Source organism: Macrosteles quadrilineatus, unplaced genomic scaffold, assembly GCF_028750875.1.
Source record: "Macrosteles quadrilineatus isolate MER2022 unplaced genomic scaffold, UCM_ALF_1.0 Scaffold_3__2_contigs__length_128488019, whole genome shotgun sequence".
Taxonomy (NCBI): Eukaryota; Metazoa; Arthropoda; class Insecta; order Hemiptera; family Cicadellidae; genus Macrosteles; species Macrosteles quadrilineatus.
The window spans coordinates 14,350,102-14,369,879 of record NW_026542596.1 but is presented as its reverse complement, the minus strand read 5'-3'; the positions used below and the strand labels follow the sequence as shown (position 1 = coordinate 14,369,879).

Genomic DNA, 19,778 nt, shown 5'->3' with positions numbered 1-19,778 from the left:
ACTGATAGATAACCATCAAATAATAGATTCTAAAAGGACCATCAACACATTTTCAGGCTACTTTAAAAAAATGGGGTAAATACTTTGATTATATCAATAGTATGGTTGATTAGTTGCTATACCATTAAAAGTAAGATTTAGGAAAAAGGTCATAACCCTTTAGATTATGTTTTATGAAATAAAAACAATCATACAATTTTTTATCGATGGAATACTGTGCAACATGCCCTTTATTGTATTTAAAAATATATCATGTTTATTTAATAAAAACTAATCCACTAAGTAACTAAGAAAAACAAAAATTCGTGAATAAGAGTTAAAATACTGATAATTTTATGTTGAAAGTTATTTTCTTAAGAAAAAAATTAAGGAAATATTTTATCAAAACAGATGTTTCTGAATGTTTTGCATTTTATTGGTATGCCGGTGGTAAAAATGAAAATTTCATCTCGTATTGTAGAGCTCATATAAGAATTGCAATAACGTTTCACAAATATACTTTTGCAGTTATTCGTGTATCGCTGAATACGTGGAATATTTCACAATCTAAATTTGGATAAAAATATGTTTTTTGACATGTGTATTTAATTCTCAAACTAGATTGAAATACAATATGATTGTAGACGTAAATACTGCCAAAAAAATGTTAGAGAATTGCCACAGCTTATTATATGCAAAGATAAAATAAAAGCTTAAAATGAATAACTAACGTTATTCACTCTCAAAAGTCAAACAGAAAATAATATGAATAACGTATTCTGATTGACATTTCAATTTGGCCAACAATAGTTGTTTTGACAACATAGCTTTTTTACGACATAGAACTATGTAAATATATTTACATTATTTCGATTCCTGTTTTATCGAAGGCAGGACGGATGAATAATTTAAATATACCCCATGTTGAGAAATAGTTTCACCTTAGGAGGCTTAAAATAGTTTTATGGCTTGGAAATAAGAACACTTTTTATCAACACACAATGATTCGTTTTCGATTTTATTAACACACAAAATGTGCTTACCAAAAATACGTTTTGTCTGCATTCATAAAATATTATACTTTCTTCATTTTTTTAACATGCATAAGCTTACTTTTTATTTTTAAATTCCTAGTTTATTGTTTTCTTTTCATTCGGTCGAAAACGTGTATTCAAACCCTCTGTTATCGAAACCAAACCAAATTTAATAAATTCTGTGAGCTTTTTATAATTATTTTAATGTCAACCAGTTGGTGTAAAAGCTTTAAAAATGTGTTTGTGTAATCTTTTCCTTGTTTATGTTTGATGACTTTGGTATTTTTTTAAAACTTTTTCTATGATAACGGTCCACACTCTGGTTTTAGTCAGTAGATTTTTGGTGGTTTGAAACTGGACCCAGGTTTTCCTTATCATTGGGCTTTGAATAAATTATCCTCGCTAATGAAATAGCTGATCTTAGTCAGTGTCTAGGCTACACGGATCTAACACCATTCTACACTCGTACTTCACCCATAATATTTTGGTTCAAATACACACCTTGGTGGCGTCCCCATCTCAATGATAATTGGTATATAACACTATATTTTACCTCCTAATATGTCTTAATCAACGATGAATGCTGCGATACAATGTTGGTGTTGAAAATGAGTACCCCCTTACTGTATACAAATAAATAATTTTAATGTTGAGATTAGTGCATTCTACCATTGACTTGATAGTCAATGATTTTACAGGAGCTATTTTTTATCATCAAATGGCTTGGTAATAATATAACTTTTTGACAAGCATGTGTTAACTTGATCTCCATGATCAATACGTTGTACAGTCTACGAAGAGCCAATATTCGATTTTTATTGACAGATACTTACGAACACTACACGTTGCGCTTCTATTGGGTGCCTTGGGCGTAGGGGCGGTCTCAGGTGTTCGTTGTTTTCGAGATAACGCGTCCAGCGAGCTGGCATGAGGCACTGACGACTTTCCTCCATCGTCATCCCACGGAAGGTGGCCGCTCTTTTGCGAAACCTGCAGGCACATGAAGCAGATTAAATTCAACGCTGCAGAGAAATTTAATAATAAAAAGTGAAACAGTTTTCCTGGATAGGTGAGCGTATTACAATCATTTGGTAGCCATACTATTCCTGACAAATTTTAAAACGTGTATCAAAAATTTTTTTAAACTGTTACGGATGTTTACTTGAAGTATCACTTTTCCTAGAACTTAATAGTAGGTCAAGGTAATTGGGGGATTTACTTTCCTTGTTTAGTAGGTTTCGGAATTCTCAACTATATCTAATCTGATAATATATAATGTTAGCGGAATCTGATATAGTTCTCATAGGATCGATGGAACGAAAGTAGTAGTCTGTAGAAGCTTAGGTTTGTTACAGCATGATTATTTTATTTGCTAGTTTTAACACCGAGGTGTATTAAATTTAAGAACATCCGAATAACTCATACAATTTAGAACCATTTGGAATTGAATCCACCTTCCTCGTTTCATGATTCGCATTGCTAACAACTAGTCAATTACTTTACATTATTTTATTTTCAAATATGAAACTATTTTTTATTGGCTCCAGTAAACTTAGGCATACATAGGTTTAATGTGAGTGCAAATTAAAGTTTAAATTTTATTTTGAAATATCATCATCTCGGTAAGCCTGACAAAGAGCATGTGGTTTTCAAAAAGGGTACGAAGACACTGGGATATTAGTCGGCAATATATTGGATAAAAACAGTTAACTAAATAACGTGAAATTATTACGTGTTAAATATGTCAATGTGGGATTGGGAGTAGCAAAGTTTCCCCCAATATATTTGACCTCAAAACTTTGTTGACGCGTTTACAGTACAATCAAGTTTTATAGTTTGTCGCTCAACTCTGATCAGCTCAACTGGTGAAACGTTAAAGTTACTTTATTGGTTTTATGAGTTCCTTGAACTCGTGACTTCTAGTCAACAATTAGCTTTGATATACGAAGAATGTATGTTTGCGAAGAACTATTTATTAAAAACGTATTATATTCTTTTAAGATGTGCTATAATCGCATTCTATAATATTTCTTGATAAAAACTAGAAAATTCAACCAACAAGTCACAGTGAAACCAATACGATCATATCTATTTGTTGATATTGTGACAATTCATTACTTTCATTATTTTATTTTGAAAAACCTCTGTATGCAGCGAGGGTTTTTTGTTCAGTTAAATCTGTTTCAAAGGTAAATTCAATTATTAGTTTGAAAGTCGCCCTTTTGGGGGAAGTTTGTGGTATACGAGCGAGGCAAAGCTGAACGTAAAACAGCTATATCCCCACTGCGATACAACACACTGTTTTTGTTTGTTTTTTGTTTTCTTTAAATAATTAGATAATAATTCATACTCTAGTAGTATTTTTTTTTCAATGGCATGATTTTTACATGCATTTCCCGTTCGAACTGTTGTTTTGTCATTTAAATACGAATAAATAGTCATGATATAGACCTACTCCTGTTGTGTTGAACAGGGGAATTGTTTGTTTGGAGAAGACTAATTATTGTTTGGAACAGGAAATTTATATTTGGGATTGGAAAAATTATGAGTTTTGATATATTGGACATTTACGTTTCTGTCAAGCCCAGTTACACGGAAATGGGCTATTGTCGTGTACAGATGGATGAAAAATACAGTTTACTTGAAAATACAACGTTACAATAATCTTGAAAGAATGTACGCTTGTGAAGAACCGTTTTATGAATTTACGGTATTGTTTTTAGATTTGACATAAACATGTTTTATGCCAAATTGTTTTATTTCAATAGGTTAAACCAACAAGTAATAAGTAAAATGCTCTTACTGCATAGCCAGATTTGGCTATAGGCCTAAGCCTAGTCTATGATATATTTAGGCGACTTTAAATATAAATATACAAATATCTATTCAACCTCGGTACCAATGTTTATGTTCTCTTTATCTCTACACTACAGACACCGTTGTCTTATGTCTAATTTATAACAAGTACTTGAGTAAAATAAAGGTATTTTCGTAGGATAATTAGCACATATAATATTTAAAATACGTTTAGTGCTCAAAATACAGTAATTACCTTACAATTAATTGTTATGTTGGTTGATGGGAAGCTTGAGAGGAAAACAGTTAACATAGGTAGAGAGCGATTGGTAGAGTAGTCTGATGTTGAGTTAACAACTTGGACAAACTACTTGCTGATTGGTGATTCCAACATCGCTCTCCAATGTAACCAATTACACCATATTTTAACCACTTCGGTTTAAAGTAGTAATGGACATGAATTCAATTCAGTTTGTCACACTCTTATGAACAAGAAAGTAAGTTTTTTACATTGTTTTGTTTGTTTTGTAAATACAATTATTCAAAAATAATTCAAAACTATGATTTCTCGTACTGTATTGTTTCTATTATGGTCAAATAAGTAAGAATATAAGTAGGTAAAGCAGAACTAGCTGAACTAGCTTAAGAGTTAATTTTATTTTATTAAATCCTGTCCACGAAAAGTGTATTGAAAGTATTATTAAATAGTCAATTAATGCTTTCTCAAAGTGTAACTGCTGCCGATATTTGGTACAGTAATTAAGATTTACTTGAATATTAATAATATTATCCTTTATGAAGGGAATACAATAAATTAATAAAATTACTAAATAAAATAGCATGTATATTTTTGGAAAAGGAAATTATTGGAACTAAAAAGAGGTGCCCTTTAGACTGAAAAAAACTACACAAAGAGCACGTTGCGAACAAAATAAAATTTTCTCGATTTGGACAATGGGTTCCTTGGTCAGAAACGAAAGTTAATGTCGAATCTAACTAGTCATCCCTATCATTTTCAACATTCATTATTATTGTTGATATATTAAAATATAGCTTCCACAACTACCAAATGTGACACATATTTCACATTCATTTATAAATTCTAAGTACTCTATGTCGAACAATATCAATATGTCAAGATATTTTAAAAGCTGTCGATCTATGTTAGCTAGCTTGCGTCTTTGTTAACATAGGATTTAAAATACTTCATTTGGTGGTTCCTACTGTTTTATATTATCCACAGCCTACCTTTGATTGTATTTAGAAAGCTATATTATAGCATGAACTTTGTAATATGAAACAACACATAACCAACCAAATACAACATTCAACCCACCAAGTAATATTTTTTATCCTCATTACCTTTTGTTAATGTTATGACGCTTCTTCATGTCTACAATCAGATACGTGTTGGATCCTTAAAATATATTTTACAGGAAGTGAAGCGACTGTTTTACACACAGCCAAACATCTTTGTAGGTTTCAAAAGCTGCATCTCACTCGAGAGATGTAAACCCTAACTTTATGTAGGACTTGAGGAAGATTCAATTTAGATACCGCATTTTATATGTCTAGGCGTTCATAGCAGCAAACTTATACTGCCGAAGCGCAATCCTCGGAGTTAATTGAATGACAAAGAAAATTAACCTGGGGTAGTAACGTTTAGTAATTTTGCTATTGAGGGTATTTAGTAAGTTTAATTAATGGATTCGGCATATTTCCTGCTTTGCATGAGAAAGTATGAACTGAATAAAAAGTCTTTGTAGAAAGAACATTATTTTAAAGAGAGATTTGTTTAAAATTACATCCCAGGGTGGGCTTCGATATATAGTTTTCGCTACACTACTGTGAAATGACCTGCTTTCGTTACATGTTTATCACCTGCGAAAACTCGTCATTACATTGTTTACAACGGCAAAAGAATGTTTACTATGTGAAAGTAACGTTTACTATCTTTTTTGGATTTTGTCGACGTAAGCGAACATACAGGGTGTCACAAAAAAGTGTGATGGGCTATACAGGACCTAATTCTACATGCAAAAATAAGTCAAAAATAAAGAATAATTATTTTTGGATTTCGGCTTAGTTTAGCCGTAATCCGCCATTTTGTTTTTTGGGGAAAATATTTATTATTTTAAAATCCCTTTGAGATATTTTTACGAAACTTGGCAAAATTGATTACACTATAGTAAGTAACATTTATAAAAAGAATTATTATTTTAACTTTCCAAATTTCAAAATGGCGGCCGTTTGAATTTTTTAATGCCAAATTTCATGAAAACTGGTACCTAAATCAAAATTTTGTAAGACACAAAAGTTTTAGTATTTATTATGACAAATCCAACAAAACAAAAATGAATAAAATCGGTTCATAAATAAAGAAGCTGTGTTTATTTTAGTAATTTAGACTGAAATTACTTAATACGTTACATAAATTATTACATTACATTTAATACATTTTAATATTAACGAGAGGTCGTCCAGTGGTCGAAACTCGACCAAAAATATGTAATGTACTCACTTAACTATTTTCACCCCACACTGTAAATAAAACATGTGATTGGAGTTTCCTCCATTTGTTTTGATTTTCTGTTTATACTTCGTTGTTATTTCGTAACCAGCATAGCAACGCATAAGATCCATGTTAATTTTTTACAACTTTTAAACTTATTTTTTGTGCTTATCTTTGAGCCTATTTAAATTTATAAAGGGATTCTGCACACCTACAGGAAAATAGCTTTCCAACGGTATGCGTAGATTTTCCCTACGATGCACACGAGCTGAGAAAAAAGGTTTTAAAGAAACATGCTTGCCTATTAATATATAGATAGATAGATAATTTCAGTCTAATTTACTAAAATAAACACAGCTTCTTTATTTATGAACCGATTTTATTCATTTTTATTTTGTTGGATTTGTCATAATAAATACTAAAACTTTTGTGTCTTACAAAATTTTGATTTAGGTACCAGTTTTCATGAAATTTGGCATTAAAAAATTCAAACGGCCGCCATTTTGAAATTTGGAAAGTGAAAATAATAATTCTTTTTATAAATGTTACTTACTATAGTGTAAACAATTTTGCCAAGTTTCGTAAAAATATCTCAAAGGGATTTTGAAATAATAAATATTTTCCCCAAAAAACAAAATGGCGGATTCCAAAAAAAATTATTCTTCATTTTTTACTTATTTTTGCATGTAGAATTAGGTCCTGTATAGCCCATCACACTTTTTTGTGACACCCTGATTTATTATTGTTTTTTTCAACTGTTTCAATTTTCAATAACCAAACCTGTACAACTTAAGTTAACAAACTTTAAATTGAAGGCATAACCTAAAAGGTTCTGAGTTTTGTAATGTTCCTAATTTTAATAAATAAAAATTCATAAATTCAATAAATAAATATAAATTGAGAGAGTTTGTAATTTTATGATCAATTCCGTCCTGGGGTAAAGCGACTAGTTTGTAACATACATGGTAAACATACAGGATCATTGACCGGTGTATGGGAATATGACGCGTTAACGCCCAGTATTACACAGTCTAGTAGGTTCATTGTCGCATACAACGTATAGTGGGCCAGTATAGCGTCGGTGCGTTACCATTGTTAGCTAGGCGACAGACCAATGTACGGTTAGCGGGAATAATAATTCTTCCACCTAATAGAGTTTAACGTTCACATTTCGCTACAAAGAACTTGTGATTTGTTGTCAGAATTAATACAATTTCAGTAAATAAACCGCAGTTACTAAGAAAATTCATAACATCACGGAAGCAGTTTGTAGACTAGTTACGTCATATGACAATATTTTCGTAGGCAATATGTCATTGGATATATTTGAATTTTTAAAAAGAACAATCTAAGGAAGGCAGAAGTTTAAAAAAATATATATCAAATTACACTTTTTTACCATCTGCTTTTTTACAAAAATAGTAATTGGAAATTAATAAATGTAATTTCCAAGATTAAGATATATTGGATAAAACATAAACACTGATTGAGCAGTTAGATTACTAATGTATATTGTTTGAATGCACGGTAAATATTTTTAAACAGAACAAACAAATACAAACTTAAACGGTTTGAGTAATTGTTGTTTAGTAATATTTATTTACTATTAATTACTTTCTGGTTATTTTCAAACTGATACAATAATAATGAAAATGTTATAAGAGTGTCCGATTAGAAGTGCCAGATTTTTTTTGTATAAAATCATAACATTGTATCTGTCACCTAGTAAGGATATGTTTATTAAAGTGTTCTGATTTTAATTTTAGTAAAATCTTGCCTGAAATATATATGTTCTTTGACAATAGTTTAAGTATTTGTTCACTTTTGGTTGAATTTGTAAAATATCTCGTTAATCTACAATTAAATTTAAAAAATCACAGTTGTGTATTTATGATGCGCAATTGAAAAGGTTTCGTATATCAATTTTCGCCGCATTTTAGTCAGATACACTTAACGTATTTTTTTACTGGGCTCGGCTCCCAATATTTCCACATTAGAAAACAAAACTATGTTCGAAAACATTTATCAGATAATCTCATAAGGCGAAGTGAGTAAAGCAGGCTAGACAGTAAACAAGGCTGGTATCAATATATTTATCGGTTGTGTCCACTTACACCCAACTATATGTCAAATTGAATTTACCTTGGAAAATGTCAATCCAAAAGTCAATTCAAAATCAGGTCCTGATTACAAGGTCAATTGTTCAGATAAGCCGTATCATGTCGTGTCAAGGGAAGCCTGGTATTTCTTTTGGCTTCAGTCAAGTGCATTTAGTCCCACCTGATCGCGTTTAAACTCTGTCGTCATACGTAAACCCATTACATAACTGGATCGGTGTGAGTGTTTGCATTTGGGATAACAACGCGGCTACAGTATTGATGCCATAGATTAAACATGCATGGTTGATATCGCTTATGACATGCCACTAACTTTGGATACTGAAAGTGAAAAACACATTTGATTATAAAATAGAACTTACGTGGGTTATTGACGTGGGTTTCACGATTTGTTGAGTTTGAGTGACTGTTAAGCTCTTATTTGTGTGGTCCCTTATATGTAGAAGTGTGGTAATGGTTTTAATACCGGCAAGTAAACGTAAATATTTAAGTAAATACTTTGAACTTGCCATCGCAGTTCTAACGCTCATCAACATAAGTCCTCCTAATTGGTGAATATAATGGTTTGTTCATTGCAACACTTACCTTAAAAGAGAAAACCTTGTATAAACATTATTATTTTTTTCAAGAGATTCTTTCAGAAAACAGAAAAACCTATTGAAATTCCACTTTTAACTATGAAGACGATAGTAATTTTAAACACTAAGTTTATAGCTATTTTAAAAAATTAGACCTTTTAAATAAATGTTAAAATTAATACTTCACCAATATTTTAGTAGTTTTAATTTCATTAAGCTTTCGCGAGCGATGCTGATTAGATCTTATATTCAATTAGGGCTACAATTTCAACATAAACATGTTTCTGCTAACAAATTACATTAGGAAAACAAAACGTATGTATAAGAGACGCCTGAGTACAGCATATGTCACAGAAGACCAAAGTCTTCTTTATATTCATGAGTCTTGGTTTGATCATTCCATTTCCCAGCGTTCCTCAGTGATACGGAAATACATCGCACAAACAAAACATAATCTTTAACTATAAAATATAGTAATTGGAAGCTAACCAGATGAGACATACACTAATCAAAGCAAGTTCAGCATGAAAAATCTTTAACTATAACAGTAAACGATTTGAGTGGCGTCAGTTTGAGTTTGTACCATATTAGTATAAGTATTAATAGTTAAAATCTTGTTAAACAGTTGTAACAATTTTGATCCTACATGCGACTGAGCGAATCGACAAGATGAGTGTTATGAGGTACGTTAAGGCACAGAAAACATACTACTATAACCTATATAGGTTATAGTACTATCTATACTACTACTATATACTATATAGGTTATAGTAATATGTTTTCTGTTAAGGTTACTGTACCTAGTGAAACTTCATTACCAAGATATAACTTTTACCAAGAATTAAATTAATTCGTAGCCTGCAAAATAATTTTTTTTTCTACAAGCATATCTGTTGGTATTACCATAGGGCAACTGCTTGAACGTAAATCATTAATAACGTGTAAGAAGTGGCCGAAGGAAGCCAAGTCTAATCTTCACTAAAAAGAAGCTTTATATAAACCTCTTATCATCAGTATTGTGGATAAAGTTTAGGTTTTATACAAAAAAAAATTATAACTAATTGAAACTTTAAACTATTGAAACTTGGATTTATGAACTGATTCCAACATTTCAAGTTATACCCCAAGTATTAGTTGGGAAACATTATTGGCTTTAGAACTCTGCCGTTAAATTTACAGTTGGTCTAATTTACACTATGTACAGTAAAAATATACGTGGAGAAAGGTAATACAGTATTTGTTCCAAAAGCAAAATTTTGCCATTAATGTTGTTTAAAAAAATTAAAATTAAGTTTTCTGGTAATATTTTATAAAACCAAAATATATTTAAAACAATAAAATACAATAAGTTAATCGTTACCCAGGATTAGAGAGCAAAGAAAGTTAATACAAATGTAAACAAATGATTTATTTAAATAAATTACTCCTAAAGACCTAGATAGGACCTACTAAAATAAATTGAATATAAATATTATTCCGTGTGAGACTTAGAAAATAAAATAAATTATAATAAGGATTAACCAATTCAATTAACATTACGGTTTTTTTATTCAGTAATACAGCTGACCTTTGAATTTTTTTGTCGTAAGACAACTACAATACCTATTGCAATGACACAATTTTATAAAACAATTTTTAATATATTACAATGGAAAATTACCACATTTTATAAACCTTGTCCTAAAGTTATTTTAGATGAGTCCCCCAATCTTAATTTAAACCTCGAATTCTCAGTATTGTGGATAAAACGAGTTTTAACAAAGACTTCCAATCGATAAAAAGAGTGTATTTCAAGGAACAATCGAAACGCCTCTGCCAAGTCTAGGCCTACCTGGGATCGTTTTAGTTTTTTCTCGATGGCGCTCTCCACTAAAATAGTCTACAATCGAAACAATCGTTGGTTCTTCACAAAGAGCTCTTTGGCATACGTGATTTACCAGATAGTTCACTTAATCAGGGAAAAAGGTTTCTATTGTAGTTTTTCAGTTTAATGCACATAATATATTTTTGAAATTCAACAATTATTCAATTTTGAAAACTTATGTATCCCCTTTTTTATTGCTCTTTTTTCGCTTGCTATTTTTATTTTATCTTTAGAAACCTTGTAGGAACAATTTTCTTAGCATTATAAGTGTTTTGCTACTTTATGTTTTTCAAATTAATATTCTTAAATGAATATTTGGAAGCTTTTGATTAAAATCAACTTTGCAGTAATTTTTCACTATTTTTTCTCCAAAATGGTTATATAACTTATACTTATACTTTTACTTTATACTTTCTTATGAAATGGCGACCATACAATGTAGGTATTTTAAGCCAAGTATGAATGGAGATGAGTGTAGGATGAGTGGCGCGATCTTGTAGTCTTGTTAGTGACTAAGGCCGACATTCCTTAGACACACCTGTTAATTAATAGCCCAAACAGCTAATGGCAACTAAGGGACCTACAGTTTATAGTGGAATCCGAACCACTTTTTTCCTTGGTATATACGAATTGGTCTAATTATCAAGATAGTACTGCGGACGTTAATCCACACCAGGGAGTATCCCATCCACAGTGCATACCTATAACTATCCACAATCCTGGCATAATAATAACTCAGTCCTGGCAATGTAAAATTGTATAGAATAGTATTATAATGATAATACTAATATATTTTACGAAGTCGAAAACCTTTTACTTTCTTTTCTGGTTTGCCTTCGTAGGCTGGACTTAAAGTAGAAAGGTCTCAAATAATGTATCATTCGTTTAACAATGTTTAACACATAATGCTATTTATCAGATAAATATCTTTGTATTACGTGTATTACTGTGCAAAGAGTCTCACTTAACTGTAAGTAAATCTATTTATTTCTAAAACAAAATGAAGCATCGTTCATTTTGTTAAGGTAGTTGACAGTTTGATTTTGTTGTATCATTTGACAGTTTATTCATTCTAAATACGAAGATAAATATAAGTACTATCCTGAGCCAAGTACTTTCCTATTGCGCAGTAATAATATTTATTTTTATGTTAGTGGTAGCTATCGGCAATTAAAAAATAAACATTATTGTATGTAAAGCTTTAGTTTAAAGAAAATCCTAAATTACAGTTTGGATTCAAGTACTGGTAGTATGAACAGTTTCTTAAACGTGCCTACACGTCCTTAAGTGTACCCTACATGCAATATAAAATATGTTGTAGTTTGTAAACAATAAATAAGCACCAGTTTCTATTTTTGTCTGAACATATTTTGCCAAGACAGAAACTACTAACTTATCTAAAAGTCAAGTGTTCGTAGGAAGACCATAAACGGGAATATTCACTTTACATCGGCGTTGGTAGAACATATGTTACGACAAACAGACCAACCGTTACATATGACTGGATGGACAACCGTTAAAGTGATCAGTGGTGACATAACGCTCCCTCCTAACCCACCACTCAACCTACATTACTGATAATAGCTGTTACTTCTGATAACAGTATGGGTTGACTCGTTGCAAATGCGCATTTGCTTGTTTTAGCACCTATTGAAAATCAATGCTTAACATCGTTCATGGATGGTCATATTTTGGTGTTGTTTAGTAGGTATAGATAGTACATTTTTTTTACATTTTACATTTTACATTTGTTGTCATGAGAGCCGAAGCCCCCTGACTGCTTACCCGGTACCTATCCTTCAGGACATACCCGGGCCCCATGATGTAGGCCGAAGCTTACGCATCAACCTTTAGCACATCATGGGCGGATGACTTAAGGTCATCAGGCTCGCCGGCTGCCGAAGCAGACCCTTCGGAAAGAGGGTTGCCCCTCAATCCTAACCAGGGATTCCGGCTGCTTGTTTAAGCGTCACTCCACCTGGGTTCCACCAGGTCGGAACCTAGAGGTCCATAGTAGAGCGCCCCGACGCATTTAGTGCAAGCAACACTCGGGACCTATCTAATCCCTGACAGGCAGAACCCGCCATCAATAGCCAGGAGGAAGGGGACCATCAGCACGCTGACGGGGGGAACCCCAACCTCCCATTTACACCGCTGCCCGATCGAGGCCTTACCCATTGCTGGGAAACCAGAGATAACCAGAGCGATAGATCCCCAGATACCCCTGGCGGGCTCGGACCCAGCACCCGATCTACTTCGTTTGCCCGTCAGACCCAACATCACTGCCAGGCCATCAGGGTTTCCCAAAAGGAGGCAGGTATAGAAGTGGGACCCACCCGGATGAACCTATCCACCAGAGGTGGCGACACCCTTGACTCAATTGAGGTTCCGGGAAGAACCCCCCACACTCAAGATAACCATACCGTCCGTGCTCAGAGACAGGGATTGGTTTGCATAAGTACCTACAAACCGTTGCCCTCACACTGCGGAAAGTTACGTTGCCCTTGAGTGTCCCCGTGAGCTGCGGGTACTTGCCCGTTTTCACCTCCAGGAAAGGTTACTTCCAAAGTCGAGGATTTGCCCACTGAATGCTGGTCGCACACAACAAGCAGGCCGAAGCCCAAAGAACCACAGACACAGGTAGGTTAGAGATTATGATGTACTTCCATCTCTCCTAGAGCTAAACACCCCTCCATCCTGGATAAAGGAATGTCACTGGGACCCGATGCCCAGTCGTCCATGTCTGTGGCCAACTTGAAAATGCCGATACCAACACGGAGCATTTACCTCCCCTCTGGGGGCTAGGTATTTCACCTCCCAGGACGAGGCTACTTCCAAAGTCGAGGATATGCCTCACAAAATGTCAGTCGAACACAACAGGTAGGACTCAGTCACAACCACAGTTACAGGTAGATGAGGAGAGGCGGAATTAACGGCGTCACTGAGAGCTAAACACCCCCCCCCCCCACCCTGAATGGAGGGAGTGTCACTGGAGGCTCCCCCTAAGGGGCTGGCGCTTACCAGTCGTCCATAACTGTGGTCTACCTGAAGTGCCGGGTCTGACACCGGGCAGTTACCTCCCCTCTGGGAGAGCTAGGGTCCGCGTGGTCGCCCAGGCCACGAACCCACGCAAGCGTGAGCCCCCTGCGGTTCACGCTTAGATAGTACAACAAAAAACTTTTATTTGTAAAATTAAAAGTAGTGATTTTTTAAGTACAGGCAGAAAATTATGAAGGAGATTCAGAAATCAGATGGCCATTTTGAATTACACCAAATATCAAGACGAGAACAGGGTTTGACTTGTAGTTTAGCTAAAGATTTTTTTTGCCCTCTTATTGACAAACATCATTGATTTTAAATTTAATGTTCCGTGTAGTATTTAAATGTGTCTAGACATATATGAACTATTATTGAGATTTTACTGATCCGTAAAAAATACTCGCAATCTTTCAAACTTTTAAATGCTACAATGAACATAAAGTATTGTGAATTCACACATCAAAATGAATTCATATTCACGTTACAAGTTCGTCCAGTTCGTCCCATCCCCTAAGTTATGAAGAACGTAGCTATTTTCATTAAACTTGTACAAAATTTGTGATGTGCATACAATTTTATTTTTTATTTTTTTTTTCCTAAGGACGCTAGGCACGAGCCTGGGATTGTTTTTCACATTACTTCAGGCTAGACCTAGGGGTTGCGGCATTATCACTTAGATAAAATCCATTGGTGACTTGGCGGGGATCGAACCCGGGACCTCAGGGACTGCATACAATAGCATTACTAAAATTCAAAATACTCTCTAAATACTTCAATGGGAAATGAGGTTCTGGGCACATAACTAATATGTTCATGTCAATCCAATTGTTTTGAACTCTTCTATTCTCGTCAAACACAATATGTCCACTATTAGTTTAAAAATTCAAATAGCATATAGATCTCCCCTGTCTCATATATGTAATTCCAATGAGAATGATGTGGCTAAGGTAAGTCTAATATCTGACCTTTTCCTAAGAAATTGTTAGAATAATCCGTTTAGCATGTGACTAAAGTACTAACGATCATGGAAGTAAAATGTACTCTTTTCACAACCAGCGAATCAAGTGAGTCCACATGTGGTGGGGCGTAGTCTGTAGTTTCTATAAAAATGTGGAGCTCTCAGAAGTCTACAAAACGCTTCTAGTGTTGAAAAGCGATAGGTTTTGTATTTTTAAGCTAATAAAGGCTTCGAGGTGCCCTAAACAGTTATTAGAATATCTTTTAGGCTCTACTAAGTATATAATAAACATTCGTAAGCTTATGATATATTCGAAACACATATTGCTCTTTTTACTCAGCTCTTGGGCTGAAAATGAAAACAGATTGTGAAGTGCGTATTCACAATCATTATAGTTGCACCTGTTCTGGGACGTTGATAGGTATAGGTGGACTCTTAGGGACCCACTTAACTTCCTCGAAAAGTTTTCTATCCCAAATGAAATATACTTAGCATTCAGAATATAACAGATTTTAAGATTTTTAAAATAAAAAAATCACCAATATTTTATAAATTTGTAATTTTATTAAAATTAAAATATAATATTAAAGTAAATTAAAAATTCGTAAAATATTGGTTATGTTTTTATTCTAAATTTTAATTATTCCAATATTACCAGTTCTTCTTGAAGATAACAGACGTTGTTAGTATCTTGCCAAAACCCACCTACAGTATTAGTGGTATGCGATTGGAGCAGACGGAGGCGACTAATGGAGAACCAAATGACACTGGATTATGTGGTGCAACCTTTTAGCAGTGTGTGACATTTTTCTTACATATATTCAGTTTGGTTTAAACATGCCTACTGTAATGGTGGTTGTAACCGTTTAACTCAAGCCCACCTGTTCTGGGGAGGCGATGGGTGCAGGCGGGGGCGCCGCGGGGAGCCCCACATGGTTGCCCCGCGGCGAGGTGGCGCCCCCGACAGATTCTGAAGTGGCTCTCAGTCTCTCGTTCTCTATCACCGTGGTTGTGGTTGGTTCGGCACTTAGTCTTCTGAAAATCAATAATGATGTGTCAATCGTAAACTTGGAACTCTTTGGGTTTACAACATGGATAAACTCAACTGAGGGATAATCTGAACCATTTCACACATTCACTCCACATATAAACATAACCATAAACACCATAACCTAAACCATAACATAAACATAACATTATAAACATAATAAATTTCCCAAAAGCTATACCTTGTACAATTTTAAACAAGCAGAAAATTGTGTATTTTTATGTGATATATTTCTTACATTTTAATCAATAACCTGCCGGTACTAAAGTGTATGCCTTTCTGTTTATATATACATACTAGCTGTTGTACCCGTGATTTGCAACGGAAAGAAGACACAAAATAAATAGAAACATTTTTATATTTACATTTTTTGTATAAAATAGTTACGCATCCACCAACGCTGTAAAAAAAACAGTAGAATTGCACCCTGTTGGTAAACCTTAATAACTTTTTAAGGCTATTTAATAACATAGAACCAACTTGTGTAGTTGAAATAGCTGACGAATTCTTTTATTCCTTTAAAAGATAAGGTTAACTCATAAGGTTAACATGGGAATCTCCAGAGCCACTGGGGCTGAGCCCGAAAGGGCTTTTGAGATAAGAATGCGTCCATATGTTAATCGGGAATGTGATCTATCATCACACCAAATTTTACCCCAATCCGACCAGTATTTTTCGCGTTTACTTGTCACAAACATACATACATCCAAACCTTCTCATTTATAATATTAGTAGGATAAAGGTATACGACATTCCTTCTCTATGCAACATATAAAGTAAATGAAACGGATGTGTAAAGTAAAAATGTCTGGTAAATCCCCCTATAAAATACTTACCTAATAAACACTAACAAATTACGTAAACTAGTAAAAAGACGTACAATAATAATTGTTATTACAGTAATAGTGTAATGTGACATTAGTTTGAACCAAAACAATAAAATATAAAAGTTAATAAATTACAATATCAAATACGGGCGGATATCAGGGAATTTCAGAGTTCGGGGGGGGGGGGGGAGGAAACGCAGACTCATTCAAAGGAAACATAAAATCGACTTTGTGGTATTAGGCGGATAAAGATTATGATAGAATGACTTGTTTACAGTGGCGATGACGGAGCGATTCACTTTGCTTTTTATGATAAATAAATTGTTCTTCAGACCTTTGTTCTATTTTTGTATCTTGGTATTTAAATGTTTTTGAATTAGCAAAACCTATACAATTAAAACAATTAATTTTCTCCTCTAGTTTTATAATACCCGGAGAATAAAACACGAATCATATTTAATCATATTCAATCATAAAACACCCTAGCACGAAAAAACATTCAGTCAATATAAGCGCTCAAAAGTCACCAACTTCAAACAAACATAAAAACATACAACTTATTTTACAATGGAATAAGAAGACTGCTTGTAAAGGTAAACAAAATTAGAAAATTGCAAAAAATGGCAGTTTTTATGTGTTTTACTATTTTATTTTCAAGCACACTTTTATTTGGCTTTAAACATATTTTATCAAACGAAATTAAGATGAAAATGATCTCATAAACATAGCTAAAATATCACAATTTTAGTTGTCCAAGCCAGGCAAATTAAGACCAAGCTGTCATTGTACAACACTTTGTATAGTGTAATGGTGTTACAGAAAAAAATTATCTTTTATTTTAAGCCCTAACGAATTATTTATTTATAGTTTATATAAGTATTTTATTTCTTTTTTACGTATTTTAAACGAAAATACAAACGGGGCCACTTAATTATCTCTGCTAAATCCTGGTACAACGTTAAGCCTTGCTGATTACCCTAATCAACTAACAGTTTCTCTGCATGGACGTAGCAGCACCCGGAAGATGCCTCCATTTATCATGTCGGCATGACTCATGATATTGAAGAAAAATACGAGTTGAATAATGGCAGACTTTCTGTTAGAACATTCTTAGAAGAAAATATAATACAACCCGTGGAAGTACATTATATGTTACGAACAAAATCAATAATTAACGTACTTTAGACGATGTTTAACTATGAGTTAAGGTTTTCATTCTTACGCTAAATGTAATAAAATAATATTTTTGGCTTAAAAGGCTTAGGTGAAATAAAATATTTACTTTATACCTACTTTTGAAACCAATATGTTTCAATTACTTCAACCTTAACCAGTTTGCATTCTCTCTTAACATTTTTAAGTCATTCTAATGCTCTAATACATAACGTTTTCACATAGCCTACGTCATCAATGAAGAATGTCTGAATATGTAAATCAAATACAAAGTTGAGTGAATCCACGATCATTAGACATTTATTTATTTTACATGATAATGATTTAATTGAATAGGAAATGTCCAAATAGTTCGTTTTAAAACATTTGACTTGTTATTAAATGTATGTAAGGTTGTTTTTCTAATTATATGTTATAAAGCTCATCATCATATTGTACCATATTCAAACTACTTACAGTTTTATCTTTACGCAATGTTTCTGTTTTTATATGCTAGTATAAATTATTTTTTTTATTAAAACAAACCTTATTACTTTTTCATACCAGGAGATAATACTTTTTCAATAAGAAAATGAATATTATTTTTATATTGGCTCTATTGTTTTAACATTTTAGATCCAGTTTTTCATGTAGCCACGTCACATTTTCAATTAGGAAACGTGAAAATAATAGGCTACCCATAAAAAGAAAATGGAGTACTTGTTACAAAAAAAACTCTGTTGAAGGCTTATTTTTGAATGTAACCTGTCAATAACCATCAACATTTGAGCGCAGTTTCAAACGTTACATTTACAAAGTTCTCATTGACGTATGTTACAAGGATTCTGCTAAGTTGCATTTTCACTCATTCTCGATAGCTCAAATAATACAAATAAGCTCTGATTTGTGAACGAGTAGTTGGGAATAAAACTCACTAAAGATAATTCTTTATTATGTAAAGTGCAATGGTGCAATTAAACAAAATTATGTAAAAAAATGCAATAATTAAATGCTTATTATTATTAAAAGCTTAAAATTATCAAACGCTAGCGGTAATAGTAGCGTTAACGCGAGTTGCGTACACTACTTTACCTACGACCGTTTTTTAATTACTAACAATCACAACTCATAACTTCTTAGAGAGGTTATGTTTTCGTTTATTGTCATTCCCACTAAAAGTGATGCAACGACTTATTGTATAATCAGCTGATTTCATGTAATTACGTGTTTGTAAAACTTCGTTAAATAATACGTTACCTTTTTCAGTGAATAGGTTCTGCTAGCAGCATTCTTACTATAAATATCAGGTACAATTAGGGAAATATTGCATATTATTTTGGACGACTGAATAATATAGTGAAACAGTTAATATACAGTTAGATTTCAGCATCGAATATGTGGTCCACAACGAGTTAGGTGAAAAATTTGTTAAGAGGGTTTCATCACTTCCATCTCGTCAACTTCGCTTTCACTAACTGACATTTAACATCAGTTTAATCTACCTTCTTTTCTTCCACTAACTTAGGTTAAGAATACGCGAGTATCAACAGGAACAAGTCGGATCAACAATTGAAATTGCCAATTGATCAGCTGATCAGCTGATTAGTTGACGTTCGAAACATTACTATTTTACTTAGTTCTCTCAATCCTTGAACCTCATTGGTCCGTTACCTGTGTTGTAATGAGAAAAACTATGCTGTTATAAAATGAAACTATGCTGTTATGAAAGTAAACAGCAGTTAAGTGAAACTTTTCAATTCTAAGAACTTAACTGAAATGGCTACTTTAAAAAACGGTCGTAGGTAAAAATATTTTTGATTATTTTTCCATTAACTTATATATATAAAAAATCAAAATAACAACTTTCTGTTGGT

General features: G+C 33.1%; 1 protein-coding gene across 1 annotated transcript in view; it reads right to left on the bottom strand.

The window, feature by feature from the left end:
* LOC128989012 (potassium voltage-gated channel subfamily H member 2-like) overlaps positions 1-19,778 on the bottom strand; it is a 412,396-nt gene that overhangs the window by 242,145 nt on the left and 150,473 nt on the right. Inside the window, exons 5-6 of the mRNA XM_054410865.1 lie at positions 15,759-15,912; positions 1,847-2,003 (exon numbers count right to left, since the gene is read on the bottom strand). Coding sequence (XP_054266840.1) covers positions 1,847-2,003; positions 15,759-15,912 — 311 coding nt within the window. The remainder of the gene's footprint in view (positions 1-1,846; positions 2,004-15,758; positions 15,913-19,778) is intronic.